Source organism: Rhododendron vialii, chromosome 8a, assembly GCF_030253575.1.
Source record: "Rhododendron vialii isolate Sample 1 chromosome 8a, ASM3025357v1".
NCBI lineage: Eukaryota > Viridiplantae > Streptophyta > Magnoliopsida > Ericales > Ericaceae > Rhododendron > Rhododendron vialii.
In genome coordinates, this window is record NC_080564.1 from 18,200,336 (window position 1) to 18,219,892 (window position 19,557).

The 19,557-nt window shown below is 39.1% G+C and overlaps 1 protein-coding gene and 2 long non-coding RNA genes across 5 annotated transcripts in view; 2 read left to right on the forward strand and 1 right to left on the reverse strand.

Annotated features, from left to right (window-relative positions):
• Positions 1–332: 332 nt before the first annotated feature.
• LOC131335696 (carbon catabolite repressor protein 4 homolog 3-like) overlaps positions 333–19,557 on the forward strand; it is a 46,780-nt gene continuing 27,555 nt past the window's right edge. For 2 of the 3 annotated variants that reach the window (XM_058371173.1, XM_058371175.1), the window contains exons 1-5: positions 333–669; positions 1,219–1,394; positions 1,587–1,652; positions 1,771–1,823; positions 1,931–2,012. In XM_058371173.1, coding sequence (XP_058227156.1) covers positions 399–669; positions 1,219–1,394; positions 1,587–1,652; positions 1,771–1,823; positions 1,931–2,012 — 648 coding nt within the window. In that variant the 5' untranslated portion in view covers positions 333–398. The remainder of the gene's footprint in view (positions 670–1,218; positions 1,395–1,586; positions 1,653–1,770; positions 1,824–1,930; positions 2,013–19,557) is intronic. The other variant, XM_058371174.1, reaches the window with a different exon arrangement.
• Positions 2,611–18,662, reverse strand: LOC131335701 (uncharacterized). Its single transcript, XR_009202585.1, has 3 exons — positions 18,455–18,662; positions 7,405–8,124; positions 2,611–3,633 (listed from the first exon to the last, which is right to left on the reverse strand). It is a non-coding gene; the product is annotated as an uncharacterized LOC131335701 (long non-coding RNA).
• On the forward strand, positions 4,957–6,204 carry LOC131335702 (uncharacterized). Its single transcript, XR_009202586.1, has 2 exons — positions 4,957–5,476; positions 5,817–6,204. It is a non-coding gene; the product is annotated as an uncharacterized LOC131335702 (long non-coding RNA).

A 19,557-nucleotide genomic window follows, 5' to 3' on the forward strand; every position in this document is an offset into this window, starting at 1 on the left:
TAGAAAACAAAAAGAAAATATCAATATAGAGAGTTTATTTTTTCGAATGAAAAAAATTATCCTCATTCGGCCCCTCTCGAATCAAAATCGTGCTCCCTCAAGTTTGAATAAAAACTTTATTAATAACGTGGTTGTAAATTTCATAGAGAACTCCTGTTCTGCTAAAATTCTTACTTTTTAAATATTTATTTTTTATTTTACGAGACAAATCATTCTCTCATAATACATTAATTTTAATTTTAATTCAAATTTGCTTGTGCACTGTGGGCAAGTGTTTGTTTTTGGTTTTTGCAAAATTTTTTACTTAAAAAAAAAACTACTACTAGAGTTCTCCCCTACGTTTAAGTTGAACCATTTCCGTTCACTTTGTCTCTGTCTCTTCTTCTTCTTCTTCTTCAATGGGCTGCAGCAGAGACGCCGCCTCCTCTTGGCTCTGCACTTGCCCACCCACCACCACCACCACTGCGACCTCGACCTCGTTCAAGTTGAAACCTTTCTTCTTGAAACCAGTCATCTCCTGCTCCATCAAGGGTCCATCAGATTCCACCTCATCATCATCCGCGGCGTCCTCTTACAGCCCCCATCGGATTAGGAAATTTGGTCGACGGCTGCCGGATATCGTTCGACATTGGGTCCAAGCGGATTCTCTCATTCCATCTGATGATAAAGGTGTGTATATTCACTCTACACTGCATAGCTGCACTAGCAGGTACTCCGAACCCTGTGCCCAACGCATCTAACCAGCTCACGTGGGTTCATCGGTTCTTCCTAAGCCCGGAAAACAAACAAACAAACAAACCGAAACATTGATGTATAGAGTTAATTTCATTTATCTTCTATTTTCCTTTCCCTGGACAAATCCAAGCTATCGTAAACTAAATTATCTACCACATAAAGAATTTCATTTTCGTTTCCTATTTTATTCCATATCACGCTACGCTGCTATGCCAAATGAAAAGTAATCTTCCAGGATGACTAGATAAACTGTTGTGGTCGGTTGGATTGATTTATGCAATCTTTGGCAATAACATCTTGTAGATTATAAGGGAAGTTCAGATCCATATTCTTCGTCTACTTCCTATTTCCTGCACAATTTTTTCCCTCCGCATTGCACTAGTTTTGTCTAATGTTTTAAGTGGAAAAAAAATGTTTCACCCCCTTGTACATTCAATTTTGCTTTTCGACATAGATAATGGTTAACTGTGACATTTGCTTTAGCGTATGCTACAGAAAGATTTATGGTTGTCCCGTACAACGTATTGGGGGACAGAAATGCTTCAAAACATAAAGATTTGTACCGCAATGTTCCTTCACTTTACATGAATTGGGATCGCCGCAAGAGAATTATATGCGAGGAACTCATAGGATGGAACCCAGATATAATCTGTTTGCAAGTAAGTTCGTTTTCTCAGTTTTCTAATGTTTGCATGTAAGTGGGGTCTTCCAGTGTTTTCAGTTTTCTCAAACAAATTAAGAAGATTGAAGATGCTAAACAAGACTAGGAATGGAATCCGTCCTTTTTGTTTTATAAAGAACAAGCCAACTATAATTTTGTGCTTGACACTTGACAGAATTTTGTTCATTAGGAGGTTGACAGGTACTTTGATCTCTTGAACATTATGCAAAAAGCAGGATATATTGGTTCATTTAAGGTTAGTTTGCTTTTCGGGGTCCTAGTTTGTGTGTGAGTCTGACTGTAAGTGATTTCAGATTGGATATGTTGCTCTAAATTCATTTGAAAGATTCTAAATCAGCTAAATTCATTTTTAGAGACGCACAGGAGACTCCATTGATGGTTGTGCAATGCTTTGGAAAGCTGATAAGTAAGATTTGCATAAGGTCTTTTATATTGATAATGCTATACGTATTCAATGACCAAATTTTGGTTAGGTTAATCTAATTGGATATTAATTTTGTTCCATTTTGCTAGGTTTCGGCTATTAGAGTGTGAGAGTATTGAATTTAAGAGATACAATCTCCGTGACAATGTTGCTCAACACTCTGTTTTTGAGGTACCAATTCATATGCATAAAACAACACTTCAGTTGTGTTTGATAAATGGTTCTTTACGTCGTTGGTTCAACTCTCTGTTTGATAAATGGTTCTTTACATTAAGTAAGTATTAATGATTATGCATTTACTTCTATTAAGAAGTGAAACTTGGAAAACAGAGGGGGCATATCCTCTTTTATTTGGAATTTGACAATGCCTTTTTCCCCTATTCTATGCCGATATATGTATATTGCAGCCACAATAAATGGCACAAAATAGGATGTTATTACTTATAACTCCAATTTGGCAATCTATCTCACAATATGCATTACATCTGCTAATTTACTTTAGGGATCGATTAATTGGGCAGCTCCTTCATAAGAGAGTGTACTGCAAAAAAATATTTGAGAGTGATCATGATTTCTGAAAAATTGCAAGAACTAGTTTTCTGAGAACTTAGATAGACCTTTTCTTCAAGATTCATTTCCATCAAATCAGAACTATTGTCCAATGTCCCCTATAGGCTACAGAGAATGCAGAACATCTAGCAATATAATTTCTAAAGCTGGAAAACGTGTAGGTAAATTTTCTGATGAAACCAAATACAAGAACGCCAGCATAGACAGCTGTCAGCTTCGTCTGCTTGGACTTCTCTGATTATGTGTCCCTAGGTTTTCTGAGTATAGTTGAAATTATAAAAGATGCTGGAACCAGCTCTTGGTGCCTAGGGCCTTTGAATAACTGTATGGACATAAAAAAAGGAGATCTAAGGAACATACTCTGACCAATGCTATGGTTTCGGACTCTCAGTCTAGAACAAGGGGTTCTAAATATTGAGAGCTTAATAATAGTAAGGTTCATGCATAAATCACCTGCAGGCTGTTGCCTTTCCTTGTTCTTTTCCTTGGTAGTTGTGTATGAACTCTACAGTTTGGAATGCCTTTGTAATGAAAGACTTGGGCAGGCTGCAGTTTTGCGTATATGTAGTTGATAGCCTCCGATGTAAGCATCATCTTTGATGCACTTGATGTTACTCTTTGCGTTTGTTGCTGTATAAGATTTCAGCAGTTTGGCTTTTCTGCGATATTCTTATCCATTTATTTGTGGCGCTTTTCCCTTACCCTTTTCCCATATGAAATGATCATATTAATGTTCTCATTTTGAATGATTACTCATCAGTGACTCATAACCTTTATGACTGATCAGTGATGACCTCCCCCAATTCTTTTCGATGGTGTGTTGGGGCCCTCTGTTAGATTCCTGATTTGTGTATTGTTTGTTACAGTGAGCCCACTGAGTGTAATTTAGGTGGACTACTAGCATAAATCCTTCAGCCATGTGACTCAATCGGACAAGAAGTTGGATATCACATATAAACTGAACAAGGCTTGATGAACACTTTGTTGCTCGACTATAGTTTAAAAGTTTTTAAAAAGACAGTGATTACATAGGACTTGCTTAATCTGGTTGAATTGAGAAACGAATTTGTTTGGTGATTATCATGTCATGCATCCACGCATATAATTGCTCGAGCGTAAGTTTTAGTAAAAGAATACTGATAGAATATTATTAGTAGTCATTAGTATTGTCCCACATTGGGTAATGCATTCTAGTGTCAAGATATGACATAATATAAATATACTTTAATTAATATCCTATACACTTTCCCTCTCTCCGATAATATGGTATCAAAGCGTAACCCTAACCCACCTTAGATTACCGAAACCCTAACACCAGCCACCATCCTACCGTTGTCTTCCATCGCCAGTGTCACCCAACCACTTAAAGCCCTAAATTGACCTCCATCCATAACTTAAAACCCTAAATTGACCTCCATCCATACCTCAAAACCCTAAATTGCCCTCCACTGTAACTACTAATGTCAAAACCCTTGCCTATTGATGACCGAAACTCTCAATCAACCCTAAAACCCTTAGAAATCTCAGACACAGTGATTTTCGGCTTAAAAACTCTTTGAAATCACATACCCAGTCATTTTCGAACCCTAGAACCTGTCGAATTACATACCCAGTGATAGTCTGACCTTCGAAAACCATCCCTGACCCTTCGTTTGCCTCTGGCAAACCATCTCCAGGCGCCTAAAAGCATTGCCGACCTCCGGCGAACAATCTTCAGGTTTCGACAAGTATCATCAGGCCTTTTGTCACGAAACTATTTACCATGTTGTTCGCGAAACTATTTATCATGTGGTGTATTGGTTAATGTGATGGGTCTATTATGTTGGGTTTGATTGTTCAGTTAATCGTATGTGTTCCTTGTTGCTTTTGATGGTATTGGTGTTGGGTAACTGTCGTATTTGGTAATTAGTTGGTGTAGACACCCTAATGTCCACAGTTGGTAGTTGTTACTTCTACTGGTTGCTTTTGTTGGTTCTTATTGGTGGTTGTTAATTCAGTACGATAGATGAGAGTGCAAAGTAAGTCTGGTTCTACTTCTAGTTCCACTATTGTTGGTAGTTCGTCAGGTTCTTCTCGATTTCGTGAAAGGTTGTCAATTACTTCCACACCATTGAATGGCAAAAATTATGTTGTTGGGGCTAAAGAAGCTGAGGTTTATTACCTAGGTGAGACACAGTATCATTATTTTATTTGATCGACACCAACACCCCGGCAATGATTGCTTCCACCTTTCAGACATGGGTAGTTGAGGATGTCCAGATTCGATCTAAGTTATGGAATAGCATGAAAGAGCATATTGCTAGCACGCTGGTCTTTTTATCTGTGGCCAAACAAGTATGGACACAGGCTCAAGAGATGTATTCTGGTGTTAAAATTCTCCGTCGCACATATGATCTTCAACAGTCCTTATTTTCTATCTCCCAAGGTGATTTATCTTTGGAAGCTTATTATGTTAAATTTTGTGGTATCTGTGAAGAGCTCAATATTTGTGAGCCAATTTCCTCTGATGTTCAGGTTATGCGGCATATGCAGGTTGCTCTGTATCGTCCTCTAATGGTTTTGTAAGTAATTAGCTCTTGGGGTCTCCAGATTTACATTCTATCAGCGAGGTTTTTAGTCGACTTCGTCAATCTTCTGTATCCGTGTCTGCGCCATCTCCTGATCATTCAGCATTATCTTCTGCTGTTTTTGGTATTGTTGGTTCTTCATTTAGCCGTGGTCGTGGTTGCGGCCGTGATTCTGCGTTTAGTGGTCATGGTTGTGGTTCTGGGTTTAGTGGTCGTAGCTTTGGCTTTGGCTATGGCTTTGGTAGTCATGAGTGGACATGGGGGTCGCATGTCAGGGGGAGGTGATCCTGGTTGTGGCTGTAGTTCCAGATTTTGTACACATTGTGGGGAAACAAATCATACGGTGGAGTATTGTTATGATCTTCATGGTTTTCCTAAGGCTCATCAGGTTGCTATCTCTTAGGATGCTGGTAGCTTACTCATTCTTCTGCTGACAATGTGGTGACTATCTCTGCAGAGGAGTACCAGCGCCTTGTGTCAATTCAGTTTCATCTGCGGGTCCTTCCTCCACTGTTACACTTGCTCATATAGGTCCCTCTATTGTCTGTGTTGCATCTTCTCTTACTTCTACTCCTTGGGTTATCGATTCTGATGCATCTGATCATATGACTTCTACTATTTTTTCTAGTCGTCAATTGGTAAACCATCTCGTGTTACATTAGCAGATGGTTCCACCACTGAGATTACTGGTTTGGGTTTTGTTCCTGTCACTTCATCTCTTACTTTGGACTCTATGTTACATGTTCCTCATCTTCCCTTTAATCTTATATCTGTTAGTAAACTTACAAAGTCCTTAAACTGCTTTGGCATATTTCTTCCTCATGGTTGTGTGTTTCAGGATATCAAACAGGGAGGAAGATTGGTGGCAGTGCTGACTGATGATGCTCATCCTTAGTCAGTTGCTCTTCAGTCATCAGAGTCACCATATTAACAACATTGTTGGCTTGGTCATCCATCTCTTCAGAATCTGAAACGTCTAGTGCCTTCATGTAGTCGACTTAATGATTTGACCTATGTAGTCTGTGAGTTTAGTAAACATCGTCGAGTGACCTTTTACCCTAGCGTTAAGCGTCGTCTATCGAGTCCTTTCAGTTAGTTCATTCGGATGTTTAGGGGCCCATGCATGTTCCCAATGTTTTTGGCTTCCAGTATTATGTTATTTTTGTTGATGGTTTCTCCCGTGTTATATACCTTTATCTTATGAAAGAGAGATCCGAGTTGAAGTACGTTTTTAAGTCATTTATATGGAAATAAAGACTCAGTTAATACCTGCGTTCATATACTTCATTCCGATAATGCATGTGAATATTTTCATCATGTTCTTTCTCAGTTTTTTGATGATCATGGTATTATTCACTTGTCATCTTGCGTTCGGACTCCACATCAAAATGGGGTTGCCAAAAGCAAGATTTGACATTTATTAGAAATTATGCGTGCTATGTTATTTCAAATGCAAGTCCCTAAGTCTTACTAGAGTGATGTTGTCCTTACCCCCAGTTACTTGATCAATCGTATGCCATCTACAGTTCTTGGTGGTCAAATAACCATACGATCTTGTTCCCTAGTCGTTGTCTCCATTCATTACCCCTTCGGGTATTCGGTTGCACGTGTTATGTTCATGCTCTCGATCCTGACTGCGGTAAACTTGAACCACAATCCATTCGATGTGTCTTTCTTGTTCATTCGCGCACTCAGAAAGGGTATAAATGTTACTCACCATCTTTACGACGTCATTTTGTGTGTGCTGATGTCACGTTTAATGAGTCACTGGTGTTCTTTTCGGGTCCACATTGGGAGGCAATTATTAGAATTGTGAAGTATTTTAAGTCACATCGGTTTGCTTTATCGAGCTAGTGGACACTTATGCGTTGAGGCGTTCACTAATTCGATTGGGCAGGAGGACCATCTGATAGGAGATCCACTTTTGGATATTGTGTCTTTCTTGGTGGAAATCTTGTCAATTGGAAGAGTAAGAAGCAAACAATGGTTGCCCGGTCTAGTGCAGAAGAAGAGTATAGAGCAATGACACACACAACGTGTGAAATTGTATGGTTGCGGTGGTTTCTCGAGGAGATAGGATTCAGTGTGCAAATGCCTATGCCTTTGTACTGTGATAACCAAGCAGCTATTCACATTGTATCTAATCCTGTATTTCATGAGAGGACTAAGCATATTGAAGTTGATTGTCATATAGTGCGTGAGAAGTAATGGGAGGTGTGATAGCTACTCCATTCGTATCTACGGGTGCTCAATTTACTGTCAAGTCATTATTCAAGCCATGGTTAGAGTTGCTATGTAACAAGCTGGGACTTGTGATATTTATGTTCCAAATTGAGGGGGAGTGTTAGAATATTATTAGTAGACATTAGTCTTGTCCACATTGGTTAATGTATTTTAGCGTCAAGATATGACATAATATAAATAACAAGTCTTTGTGTTAGGGTTAATTAACACCCTATACACTTTTCCCTCTCTCTAATAACAAATACTATCACACATTGCTTGGGTATGATCACTTAATATAATGTTGGGACCTCTCCGCCTAATAGTTTAAGCTTTTGGGTTGGAATTAAAGTTTTTTACTTGGTATCAGAGTAAGGCCCAATTCATGCCACTTTTCAAAATAAAAAAAAATTGAAAGAATCCACACTTTACGATGAGAGACCCAATTTAAAGGTTGCACGATGATAAACTCAAAAAGGCTACACGTGACAGGCCCACTTTTTAAAAAACAATTAGAAAGAATCCACACCTTACGATGAGAGACCCCAATTTAAATGTTGCACGACTATAAACTCAAAAAAAGACTATACATGACAGACCTTAAACGCGGCTGCACATGGGGGTTGTTAAAGAATACAATCCTGCGTTGCTTAGGTGTAAATGGGTGATCACTTAACGTAATATTGGGACATCTCTATCTAATAACTTAAACTTTTGGATTCGATGTAGAGTTTCTACAGTATTTTCTAGATGAAATTACATTCTTAGATATATAATGTGGGGGAAATTTTTAACAGTATATTTTTTTGTTTGCTAAAGTCTCAAATTCCATGCTAGCTGTATCATCCACCAAGAACTCCATCACTTCATCTAGGGATCTTGAGCTGCATGCATCTTAGCAAGTTTGTCTACCACCTGATTAGCTAGAATGGAAAACATGGCTCTGATACCAAGTTTACAGACACGAAGTGGGTACAAACACGAAGTAGGTTAGGATCAAAGAGAGAGAATACAAGACACATGATATATTAGGAAAACACTGACTTTCATTAGCTTGGTTTCTTACAACGGGGAAGCCCTCCTTTTATAGACATAAGGAGGGAAGTCTGGACAATACAGATGGTACCCATAATTGAACATCACTGTTCTTAGTCTTCCAATTTACGTCCATCTACAAACCTACTGACAATATTTACAGACACCATTTATTGTAACTATTGACACTTTTCCTCTGCTAGCTTTTACTACACTAGCATTTACTACACATAGACTTTACTATTCATACAAGACTTTCAGTACTATTACAAGACTTTCACCCCTCCTGAAAAGGAATGAAAAGATCGTTACATAACACACCTATTAATATTTCTTCACAACAGTAAATTCCAATAATTTCAGTGGCATAAGCACGTGATTGTTACTCTGGATTATTTGAACCACTGCTTCCAGAATAATCTTCAATTCTGTCAGTCAAGTCAAGTAATACTGTTCCAAAAGATAGCGGATATTTTGGCGCCATTCTTCCGGATAAGTATCATTGAATTTCCAGTTTGCAGTCTCATAATGGAGGAGAGATGAGGGTACTTCTGCAGGTGTTAATCCATTGAGTGAACACAGTGTTTGAGTCATGACCAGATAATTTCCATTGTAATAATTTCCATTGTAGTCCTGGATGCTCTGAGACTCTTGATATGCAGAGAGGAATATAGTGTGATACTCATTTCTCCATGTGATAGAACCATCTGGATTTGGATGACTCCTGTTGTTGCGACTTGTCCAAAAAGAAATTGGAGATCTCCACCTGCACTGTTGGGGATTTGTCTAATCTTCTGTTGCCAGTAGGGTATATTTCCAAAGAGCAGGAGAAATTTCAAAAAGAAATCTTCTGGAGGTTGAACTTGATTGAACGCCGCATGAGCCAAATAGACCAATACTGCTGATTTATTAAAACAGACACTTATAGTATACACATCGACTAAATACCATAAGAGGAGATAGGCTTCTTTTTTGAAATAAAAGACATTGTGGTAAGACACTTCAAACTGGGTGAGAAAGGGATAGACAGGATGGAAAGGTAGACTTTTTATGGGACATTCATCAAGACCATATTTGAAAATACAGCGATGTTGAAGGTTTTGACACATTTGAACACACCTAGAAAGAAGGGTTAACTCTAAAATATGACACTGAAGGTGGACAGGAAGATTAACTGGGTGGAAACAGGAAATCATTGGGAAACAACCAGGAACAAAGGAATGTGGTTTTGTTTTTGAAAACTGGTTGATTTCTTTTTTGAGTTTTGACAGAAAATCAGGGAGGACATTTGTTTTTCCTTTTATGTGAACAACATCAAAACTCCAATTGGAAAACTAATTTGCCCATCTGAGTAACTGTGCCTTTGGAAGGTGCTTCTGTTTGAACTTGAGCATGCTGGGAAAACTCATCATATCGGTCTCAATTAGGAAATGATGACCAATTAGATGAAATTCAAATTTCTCAATGCTCCTTTTAATTGCCAGAATTTCTTTGTAAGTAGAGTGGTAATGAAGTTTTGCTGGAGAGAAAGCACCACTCTTGTATCCACAAATTCTGCGCTTTTGTTTTGAGTTTTCTTCCAAAAGAACTGCTCCCCAATATAAATCAGAGGCATCTGTCTGAAGCACTCTCTTTCCATCTGAAGGTATGGTTAATTGAGGAAGAGTTTTGGCTATGGCTTTGAGGTCTTTTACAGCTTTGGTGCAAAGGACTGACCAATGAGGAGGGGTTTTCTTTAGTAGAGCTGAGAGAGGAGTTCGGTATTGGGCAAGGTTGGGAATGAAATCAGCCATATAGTTAACAATTCCAATGAACTGTTGAACTTGTTTGACTGTGAGATTTTCATCTGGAAAATTGTCAAGTTGGGAGGCTATATGAGGTTGGAGGGCATATTGACCTTTAGAGATATGCATCCCTAAAAAATCAATTTCTGGTTGAGCAAGAAACATTTTTTTCTCTGAGAGCATGATACCATGGGTTTGGACCAGGGAATGGAAAATTTGTAGTAAGACAACATGAGACTCAATATCTGGAGAAAAGAGTAAGATATCATCAATGTAGACAAGTGCTGAGGATAGGATAGGAGCAAATACCCGAATCATGGCCTTTTGAAACAAAGATGGGGCTGTTTTTAATCCAAAAGGCATGACTGACCACTGGAAGTGGTGATCTGGAATGCAAAAATCAGTTTTGGGACGATCATCTGGATGGATGCCCAGCTGCCAAAAACCTACTTTCAAGTCAAATTTTGAGAAAATTTGAGCTTTAGGCAAGTTTGCAAAAAGAACACTTCTCCGAGAAAGAGGGAATTTGTTATCCTGTAGAAAATGATTAAGAGGCTGGAAATTGATAACCAGGCGAAGCTTTCCTTGTAACGCCCCGAATTTTGGGTACGTTAAAAAGACAATTTCATTGAAAACCTAAAAATAGAGTCTGGCTCTTATTACAACAAAACTCCCACAAGAGTTCAATATTTACACAAATGGAGGGGGGTTCTAAGGTTCCTAACTACAGCTCCTCATGATCCTCCATTCTTGCCAGCTCCTCAACTCCAAAAGCCTCCACGGTGATCTGCTTACTCTGATCATCTACAAAATCTGACACATTATACCAGCGTCACCACCGATATAATATGTCAGGGTCACCAAAAAGGCAACACCGTGAGCTACAAAGCTCAGCAGAGTAATCCCATACCCGCTAACCCATAACTTACAAACAACAGGTTAAACAAACATCGATTTCCACATGATACATGTATACACAGCTAACAATGACACATCCACATTTGTTAATCAACTATCGTTGGTGTCCAAGATTTTCTTTGTTTCTCCTACGCGACTCATCATAGACTGTGTCAACATTTTCATTTACAAATCAACCTTTCAAAAACCACTTTGTTTAAACACACCCAACCTTTCAAAATCATTTGCATTGGCTCCGTACCGCGGATAACCAAGCTACACACCCAACCTTTCAAAATCATTGCATTGGCTCCATACCGCGGATAACCAAGCTACACACCCAACCTCGGTTCCGCCGCGCCGGTCTCCCGAGTATCATCACAATGGTTCCTCTGCGCCGGGTTCCCATTGGCACACAAAAACATTTGCATTGGCTCCGTACCGCGGATAACCAAGCTATACCTCACCATGGTTCCGCCGCTCCGGGTTCCCATGGGAACGCACACATTTCAAAACCCTCGGTTCCGCCGCTCCGGGTTCCCGAGTATCCCACAATGGTTCCGCCGCTCCAGGTTCCCAATTGGGGTTTTCGAAATCTAAAATCTCGGTTCCGCCGCTCTGGGTTCCCGAGTATCCCCACAATGATTCCGCCGCTCCGGGTTCTCATTGGGTTTTTCAACATACACCACACAATGGGCTACCACGTCCTGCCACATTGCGGTTTTCGAAAATTCAAAACCTTTTCAAAATACGTCTTTTACACACGCGCACACACAACTCACATAATGCCACCTGAAATCGGTCATTATGTTGTTTCAAAATATTTCCTTCCTCGATAAACATTTCCTTTCATTACTCACACCTTAGGTGTCATATTTCTACTTTCTCGATTCTCGTGTCTCGTTACATGCAAAGACTCCGCAGTAGGACAACAATAAGCATGAACTATTCTAACAAGATCATCCAATTCTATATTACTTATCACGCTCAATCACCACTTATAGCATAACGCAACATGTACGGACGCCCTTGGAGTGTATCACTTATGCTTTATTCAAAGCACAACGCCACATGTACGGACGTCTTTGGAGTGAAATCACTTATGCTTTATCACATACCACAAGTAATACAAGCAACTCATATACGCATACTCATAATTATCTTAAAGATCAAAATACGAATACTTGGATTCACATGGTAAATAACCTACGTATTCATCGAGTAAATATGGTACCTACATTATACTTAGAGATAGTGTATATGGGATTCTACCTTTCTTCTTGGCGGTAGTCGGCTACGGAAGGTTAGTCGGCTATCGGACGGAGTAACTTCCTACGGTATGCCTTCGAGAGCTTCGAAAGAGAATGGTTTCTCTCGAAACTTCTTCTTGACTAACACTACTCTACTTTATGGATCGAAGGGTGGTCGAGTGGCGGTTTAGTGGCGGCCTAGGATGAGTTTCTTGAAGAACTCAAGAACATGAAGAACAAAAGAAAGAACAAGATTTTTCTAGAGAGAGAAGTTGCTAGGTGAAGGTGTGAGTTGAATGGCATGGGAATGGCTCTACTTATAGGCAAAACCTTGGGCTCTCCCTCCCTCTCATGGCCGGCCCCCCCTTCTCTCTCCATACCTCAAATTTTGACACGTCATGTAATCATGGAAGATCAAAGGCTACTTGGTAGGCTTGCATGGCTAGGTTAGCTAAAAGGTAGGCTTGCATGGCTAGTTTGTACCAAGGATGGAATTTATGGAAGATTTGTTTGGAAAGAAGGAGACAATGGTACAAGATTTTGTGCTTAACAATAATAGAAGTACAAATGGGGAGTTATGTTTGGTTAGGAAGAAGATTTACCAAGGATTTTGAAAAGATGAGAAAGATCAAGGAAGGTACTACAAAAATCTCTCCCTCTCTCTCTCTCTCTCTCTCTCTCTCTCTCAAGTACACTACATATATATATATATATATATATATATATACTATATATACTATATATATATAAAGTAATCCATGGGGATAAAATAAAAGAAAGATGGACCTATTACCCAATGGACAATAAATCCCCTAACTTTTATTGTTCAATGGACAATAGTTACTAGGGAACTTTAAATTAAAATAATCAAAGTCCTTTAAAGCATGTGACAAAAGCCCTATATTTAAATATAGGTGTGGTACCAAGTACCCCAATTAAATAAAAAGGCTAGGATTCTCCCCATTAGTTTATAATAGAGTACAAGTACTAGAAAATCTAGGGTTTAGATATACCCCTAATAGTTTAATGCATAAAACTACATGGGAATCCAAATCTTGATTATTTAAATAAAACCTTGTACTTGGTAGGAAGATTTGGGCTATTACCCAATGGATAATAATTTCCCTTGCGGTTAATAACCAAAGGATAATAGAAGTACAAGTACTTTTATACTTAAAATAAGATTTTGAAAAGACTACATATACTTTTAGTCAAATAAAATAATGAAAAGCTTATTGTCCAATGGACAAAGATTACCCTAACCATTACGGACCAATGGATAAAGGCAAAGGTTCAAAAGGTCCAAAAGGTTCAAAAGGTTCAACTAGTGACTAGGTGAGTTGGTTGCTGGGTTCCTCTAACTAGTCGGTTAGAATCTAATTCGATTGGCCAAGTAGGGTTTCTAGTCGAAAGTTTAACCAACGACCGAAATCTAACTACGACGAAAAATAAACAAGAAATCATATAGCCACTCAAGAGAAAATAAGTAATTTAAAAAATTCAAATATTTAACGAAATTTTTATTGACCAAAATTCAAGGGCGTTACATTCCTATTATTTGCTCTGTCCTTTTGTTGACATAAAATGCTTCACATGCCCACTGAGAGGTTGTGGGCTCGATCAAACCTTCTGACTGAAGTTGCTGGAGCTCTTGAAGAGCAAGCTGGTAATGTTCTGGGTTCATTCCATGATGGGTAGCTTTGGTGGGGTTAATGTCTTCATTTTTCTTAAAGGGAAGAGAAATGAAGAAATCTGGATTTTTCCAAAGAGGGTTGGAGCATTTGGTAAGGAATTGGGGATGGGATTCAACACAAGAAGTTTGGATCATTGCTTCTTTGATGGAGGAAAAATTTTCTATGGAAAAGAGATTTGGTTGGGTGGTCCAGGGTAATAGGTAGTTTTTGTATTTTAAACCTTTTTTGAGCCAGGAGACTTTGCTGAGATTTTGGAGAATATCAAAGCCTAACAATAAATCTTTTTCTGGGAGATCAGAACCATAGACTTGGTGTTTTATGGTGTTTCCTGGATAAAGTTGGATGATTATAGGCTTACTGATTAGAGTGATGACAAAAGTTTCTCCATTGGCTGTTGTAAAGGGTCTAAAACACGATTGCCAATAGGACCTGGGAAGGATTGCTGGGTTGAGGATAGAGGCTGCTGCACCAGTATCAAAGAAAGCGATAACTGGTATGGGTTTCTCATATTTTCCAAGCAGGATTTTGACTTTGGCTAAAAGTTGAGCCAACCTGATGTTGGAGAACCCAAATGTTTGGACTTCATAGGGGAATGAGTCAGGATCATCCAAAGAGTCATCTGATTCTGATGAATCATCTGAATCATCAAAAGTGAATGCAAGGACTGCTTCATCTGTTGCTTCATCATCAATGGAAAATAATGATTCAACATCGGCATCTTCAAGATTATCATCAATGAGAGCCAAAGAGTTCACCATTTTGTCTCTTGCTGCTTTATTTGGACATTGTTTTGCATAGTGCCCCTTCTTTCCGCATATGTAGCAACGATCAGACTTTCGCTGCCCTCTGAATTTTTTCTTCTTGAAAAATTTCCATTTTTTCCGGCGTGAGAACTTGCCAGATTTTGAAAACTTGCCAGGAGACTAGAACTTCCATTTCTGAAAGTGTTTGGACTTCCGATATGAAGGTCGGCAAGTGCACTTCTTGTCTTTGCACTTTATAGATAGGTCAGGACGGTCACATGCTTTGCCATGAAGTTTTCCCTGTTCTTCAAGAGTTCTGAGGAGTTTCTGGTGATTGCATAATTTTTCCAAGGTAATCAAAGAGTGCTGGTAAATACCACCAAGAGATGTTGCATTCAACGTCAATCCTTTTGTCTGAAGTAACCTTGTTGTCTCATTTCCCAATGGTTCAGGAAGGGAATTGAGAAAGGCTTGCTTGAGATGACATCATCCATGCCGTTGAGAAGATAGAATCGCTGGGACATGCGATCATACTGAATCTCGAGATCTTTCCTTTTGAATGAACAACACTTCATGCTGAGATATTCTTCTCGAACAAACTCTTTTGTGTTGTTATGGTCGCCAAGAAACTCAGTATGCAGGACTGAGATGAATTGATCAAGGGTTGGCAATTGTTTAAGCTGCAACTGTCGGTATTAACCAAGAGCCAAGTACCATTGACGAAGACGGCCAAGGAATTTTGCTGTACACTTAGTAATAACAATACTTAGTGTAGCGTTGGGAGAGAGCATAGCAGCAGTGCACCAAGCATGAATTTCATAAAGTTTATCCAACCATTTTGATGGGGGAATGTTATCAAAGGAGAAACCTTGGGTGTGGATGTTGGAATGTGAGAAGGAATCAAAGGTTGGAATTTCTGGAGGTGTATCAAACTCAAGACCTTCTTCAATTATAAGATCATCAACATGTTCCTGTTGAGTATTTTCTGGATTCATCATGAAAACATGAGGAATGGGCATCGAGTCAATGGATTCAGTAGCCGATTCAGACTCAATGGTTGGTTCAGGAGATGGGGCTTCTAGTATAGTGGCTAAGGTATGTAGGAAAGTGGAGATTGGATTTTTGGAAGGATTAGAAGTTGGCTGAACCATTAACTGGGGTGACTTTGAATTTGGGTCAGATGGTTTGGAAGGAGTAGAGGTAGTTGGAGTAGATGTAGATGTAGATGGTGGAGACGGAATTGTTGGAGCTTAGACAGGCTTTATCTGGGGCTTTGGAAAAGGAAGTTTTGGTGGAGATGGTCTTTTTGGTGGAGGAAGGAAAGTTGATGAGCTTCCAAAGATGGAACTTGACTCACCAAATTCTGAGGTAGGGTTTATAGGTAAAGGTTGAGACATTTGAGGATACCCAAACAAACTTTGTTGAGAGGAAGATGTGAACATGTCAAATGAGCTTTTTTGCTGAGAATACTGCTGAGCTTGAAGTGAATGAAGCTGGTTTTTTAGGTGCTTCATTTCAGCATCCTTTTGGCAAAAAGCTGCTGAAAATGCTTGGTTAGCATATGCCATCTGGAAAAGTTCCTGGTGAACATTTTGAATTTTCTGCTGCAAATCTCTGATAAGAAGTTCTAAAGATGATAACTTCTTATGGACAACATTCTCCAAATTTTGCTGAGAGTTAGCAATTCTCTGAAGAGTTTTATTTTGAGCTAGAGAATTTGCTGACTGCCAATTTATTGCAACTTCTGCTGCTGATACTGCATTTGTACTACCATCAGGGAGAAGGGTAGTAGGATCTGGAATTTTATGATGGTAGGTCATTCTTTCTTGAGAACTATGAAATTCCAAAGGAGGAAAATCTGCTTCAGTCCAGGAAGGAGATGAGGTGAACATAAAACATTCACTCGGTTGACTTGACGAACCATCATCAGATGAGGGTTGAGGAGGAGGTGGAAATTTACAAGGAGTGGGAGGTGACGAAGGACATATGGAACATGGACATGAATCTTCAAAGTCCTCGTCATTTTCTAGGAGACTGTCTTCTAGACACTCATCACAGTCACAGGCATCAAAATAACAATGACCTGTTTCTGGATTTTTGAAATAGAAGACTGGAAGGCCACTGGGTTGGAAGTATTTTATTGGAGGGCCAGGTCTAGAACCATCTACAAACATGTCAATTCTCGAAGGAAAAATGACAGGATGGGTGGAGGATGAGGCAGAGGTTTCTTTTGGGAAAGAAATCTCCACTGTACCATTAGGTTTTGAAATGAAAGTTGGATTTGAGGATTGGACGGGTATGGGCTTATTTTGATTTTTCTCATAAGCTGTAACCCAAGACTCTGGGAGAAGCTTGAGAAGCTTAGGACGAGAAATCTGTCGTGGAACATGGACACAGGAAGTTTGGTGAGGAGCGTTGATAGTTAGGCAAAGGGCTTCATCTGTGGAGGACGGTAAGGACATGTCAAAGGCATGGTTTTGAAGGCGATAAGCCATTTGGTAGTGAAGGGTTGCTGCATATGTGGTGGAAATTTGGGAAGCACCACCAATTTGAACTTGGACCTTCAAGGCGGATAGCAGATGAGGATTTGCTAATGGCATGTTGAAATTGGGGTAAAAGGTAAAAATCACAGTTCCAGCATTTAAAATGGTTTGGACTGTAGCAATACATGCGTGCTGGTACTGGATAAACCTGGTGTCTACCAGAGCAAGTCTGGAAGTCACAGGTAAACCTTTCCTGCCATGGAAAGTGACAGCCAATCTGATTGCTCCAAAGTGAAGATGGGTAAATCCTTGTTGTTGCCAAATGCGAGGCAAATCAACCGGGATTTCCAAAGGTAAAAGTTGTTCAGGTTCTGTAGCTGCTATGAAGCATTGATCAAACTTAGAGGCTTGAACATATTCTTTTACGGAGGTTGGTCGTTTTGTGGAGAAAAGTTGGGTGACGGTCTTTTTTACAGAAGTTTGTGGTCTAACAAAAGCATTATCTTGGTTTAAGAAAGGAAGATCAGTAAGAGGAACCTTACTATCATCAGGTAGATATTCAAACTCATACAAGTACTCAAGATTAGGAGAAGAAGCAGAGAAACTTCTACTATTGGACGATCTTGAAGGAACTAAGGATGACGTAGCAGAGGAGTAGGTGGAATACAGACGACTCATTCTTTATGGATTAAAATCTGGGTTCTTCATTTCCTCATACAGCAAATCTTTTCTTTTTCAATGTAAAATCCTTAACCAATTTTGATTAATAAAATTCTGTATACTAGGGTAGATAAACCGAGACACACCGCTCAAAAACCAAAAGTCTCAAGGTACTTTTAACCCATTGATACAAAATTCTTTAACCAAAATAGCTGATGAAGTTTCTGATGTGGAGGATCCTTAGAAGGCAAACACAGAAACAACACTTCAAATTTTTTCTTTTAGAAAAGATTTGAAGCAGTTTTGGAAAAGAAGTTCCCAGAAGGGGGTTTAAGCTAGAATGGAAAACATGGCTCTGATACCAAGTTTACAGACACGAAGTGGGTACAAACACGAAGTAGGTTAGGATCAAAGAGAGAGAATACAAGACACAGGATATATTAGGAAAACACTGACTTTCATTAACTTGGTTTCTTACAACGGGGAAGCCCTCCTTTTATAGACATAAGGAGGGAAGTTTGGACAATACAGATGGTACCCATAATTGAACATCACTGTTCTTAGTCTTCCAATTTACGTCCTTCTGCAAACCTACTGACAATACTTACAGACACCATTTATTGTAACTATTGACACTTTTCCCCTGCTAGCTTTTACTACACATAGACTTTACTATTCATTCAGGACTTTCAGTACTATTACAAGACTTTCCCTCAAGCCATGCTGATTTTTGCAATTTTGAGACATCACCTGAGTACTCTGCATTCTTCAAGCATGTTCTTATGCAGAGAATTATCCAAGATTCCTATCAGCCACCCTGTTCTCACCCATGATACAGTCAAACTCTATCTCCACATTCTTTGAATCATGCTGCTTCATATAGGAAAGCCCTTGGAGGATGCTCCAAATTTTGCTTCAAGAAAAGAACACTCTGGCAAACCCCCGAAATAGCTTGTCACTCAAATCACCTCTTTATCTCTGATGGCTCCCCACACCCAGCTGCTCCTTGACTGCCCTTGGAGCTTCCATCGGTATTCAACTTGAGCAAACCAAATGGAAAATTCTTGCTCAAGTGGAAATTCCATTTAATTACTCTATTGTTTCTGTATTTAACTGGAATATGCATATGCAATTTAACAGTCTCCTTCATTTCATTAGCATACTTAAAGATATTGGACATCAATATCACAACTAGAGTTCTCAAAGACGTTCCTGTTTGTAAAGGTATATGCAGTTAACATGCTGGGCATCTCTTCAACTATGCTTGAAATTGAAACCATTAATGGCCTGAAAAAGCAGTCCTGAAGAAATATGCATTCTAGGTGGATATCTATGTTCTGGTTCTCTAATTTTAATAGAAAAATATTTTGTCGTCGTATTGGAAGAGAGTTCATCTGTCCATGTGTGTTCTCTGTTGATGTTTGATGAAAGTTGGAAGTAATGTCATGACCTAGATCATTTGTGCATATCAAAGCCCTTGTTGATGTTTGCTGAAAGTTGAATTAATGTCACCAGCCAATTTTAGTATATAAATGTGGCGCGTTTGAATAAAAATGGAATGCGATAACTGGACGGTTTTAACACATAATGCTTCACCCATTCAGGTTTCTTAATCTTCCTGTGGATGTGTTGTTTGTCACTTGATCATGTTAATTCAGTTGCAACCATTGCACCTGGATGATTGGTTACGTATTCAGCTTGTTCCCACATTGTAATTGCATGAAAATGGTTGTACAAAAGTAATATTCCTGTAGGTCATCTGTACGATATCAAATATGTATGTGGTTTATGTTTAAACATTATCTGTATT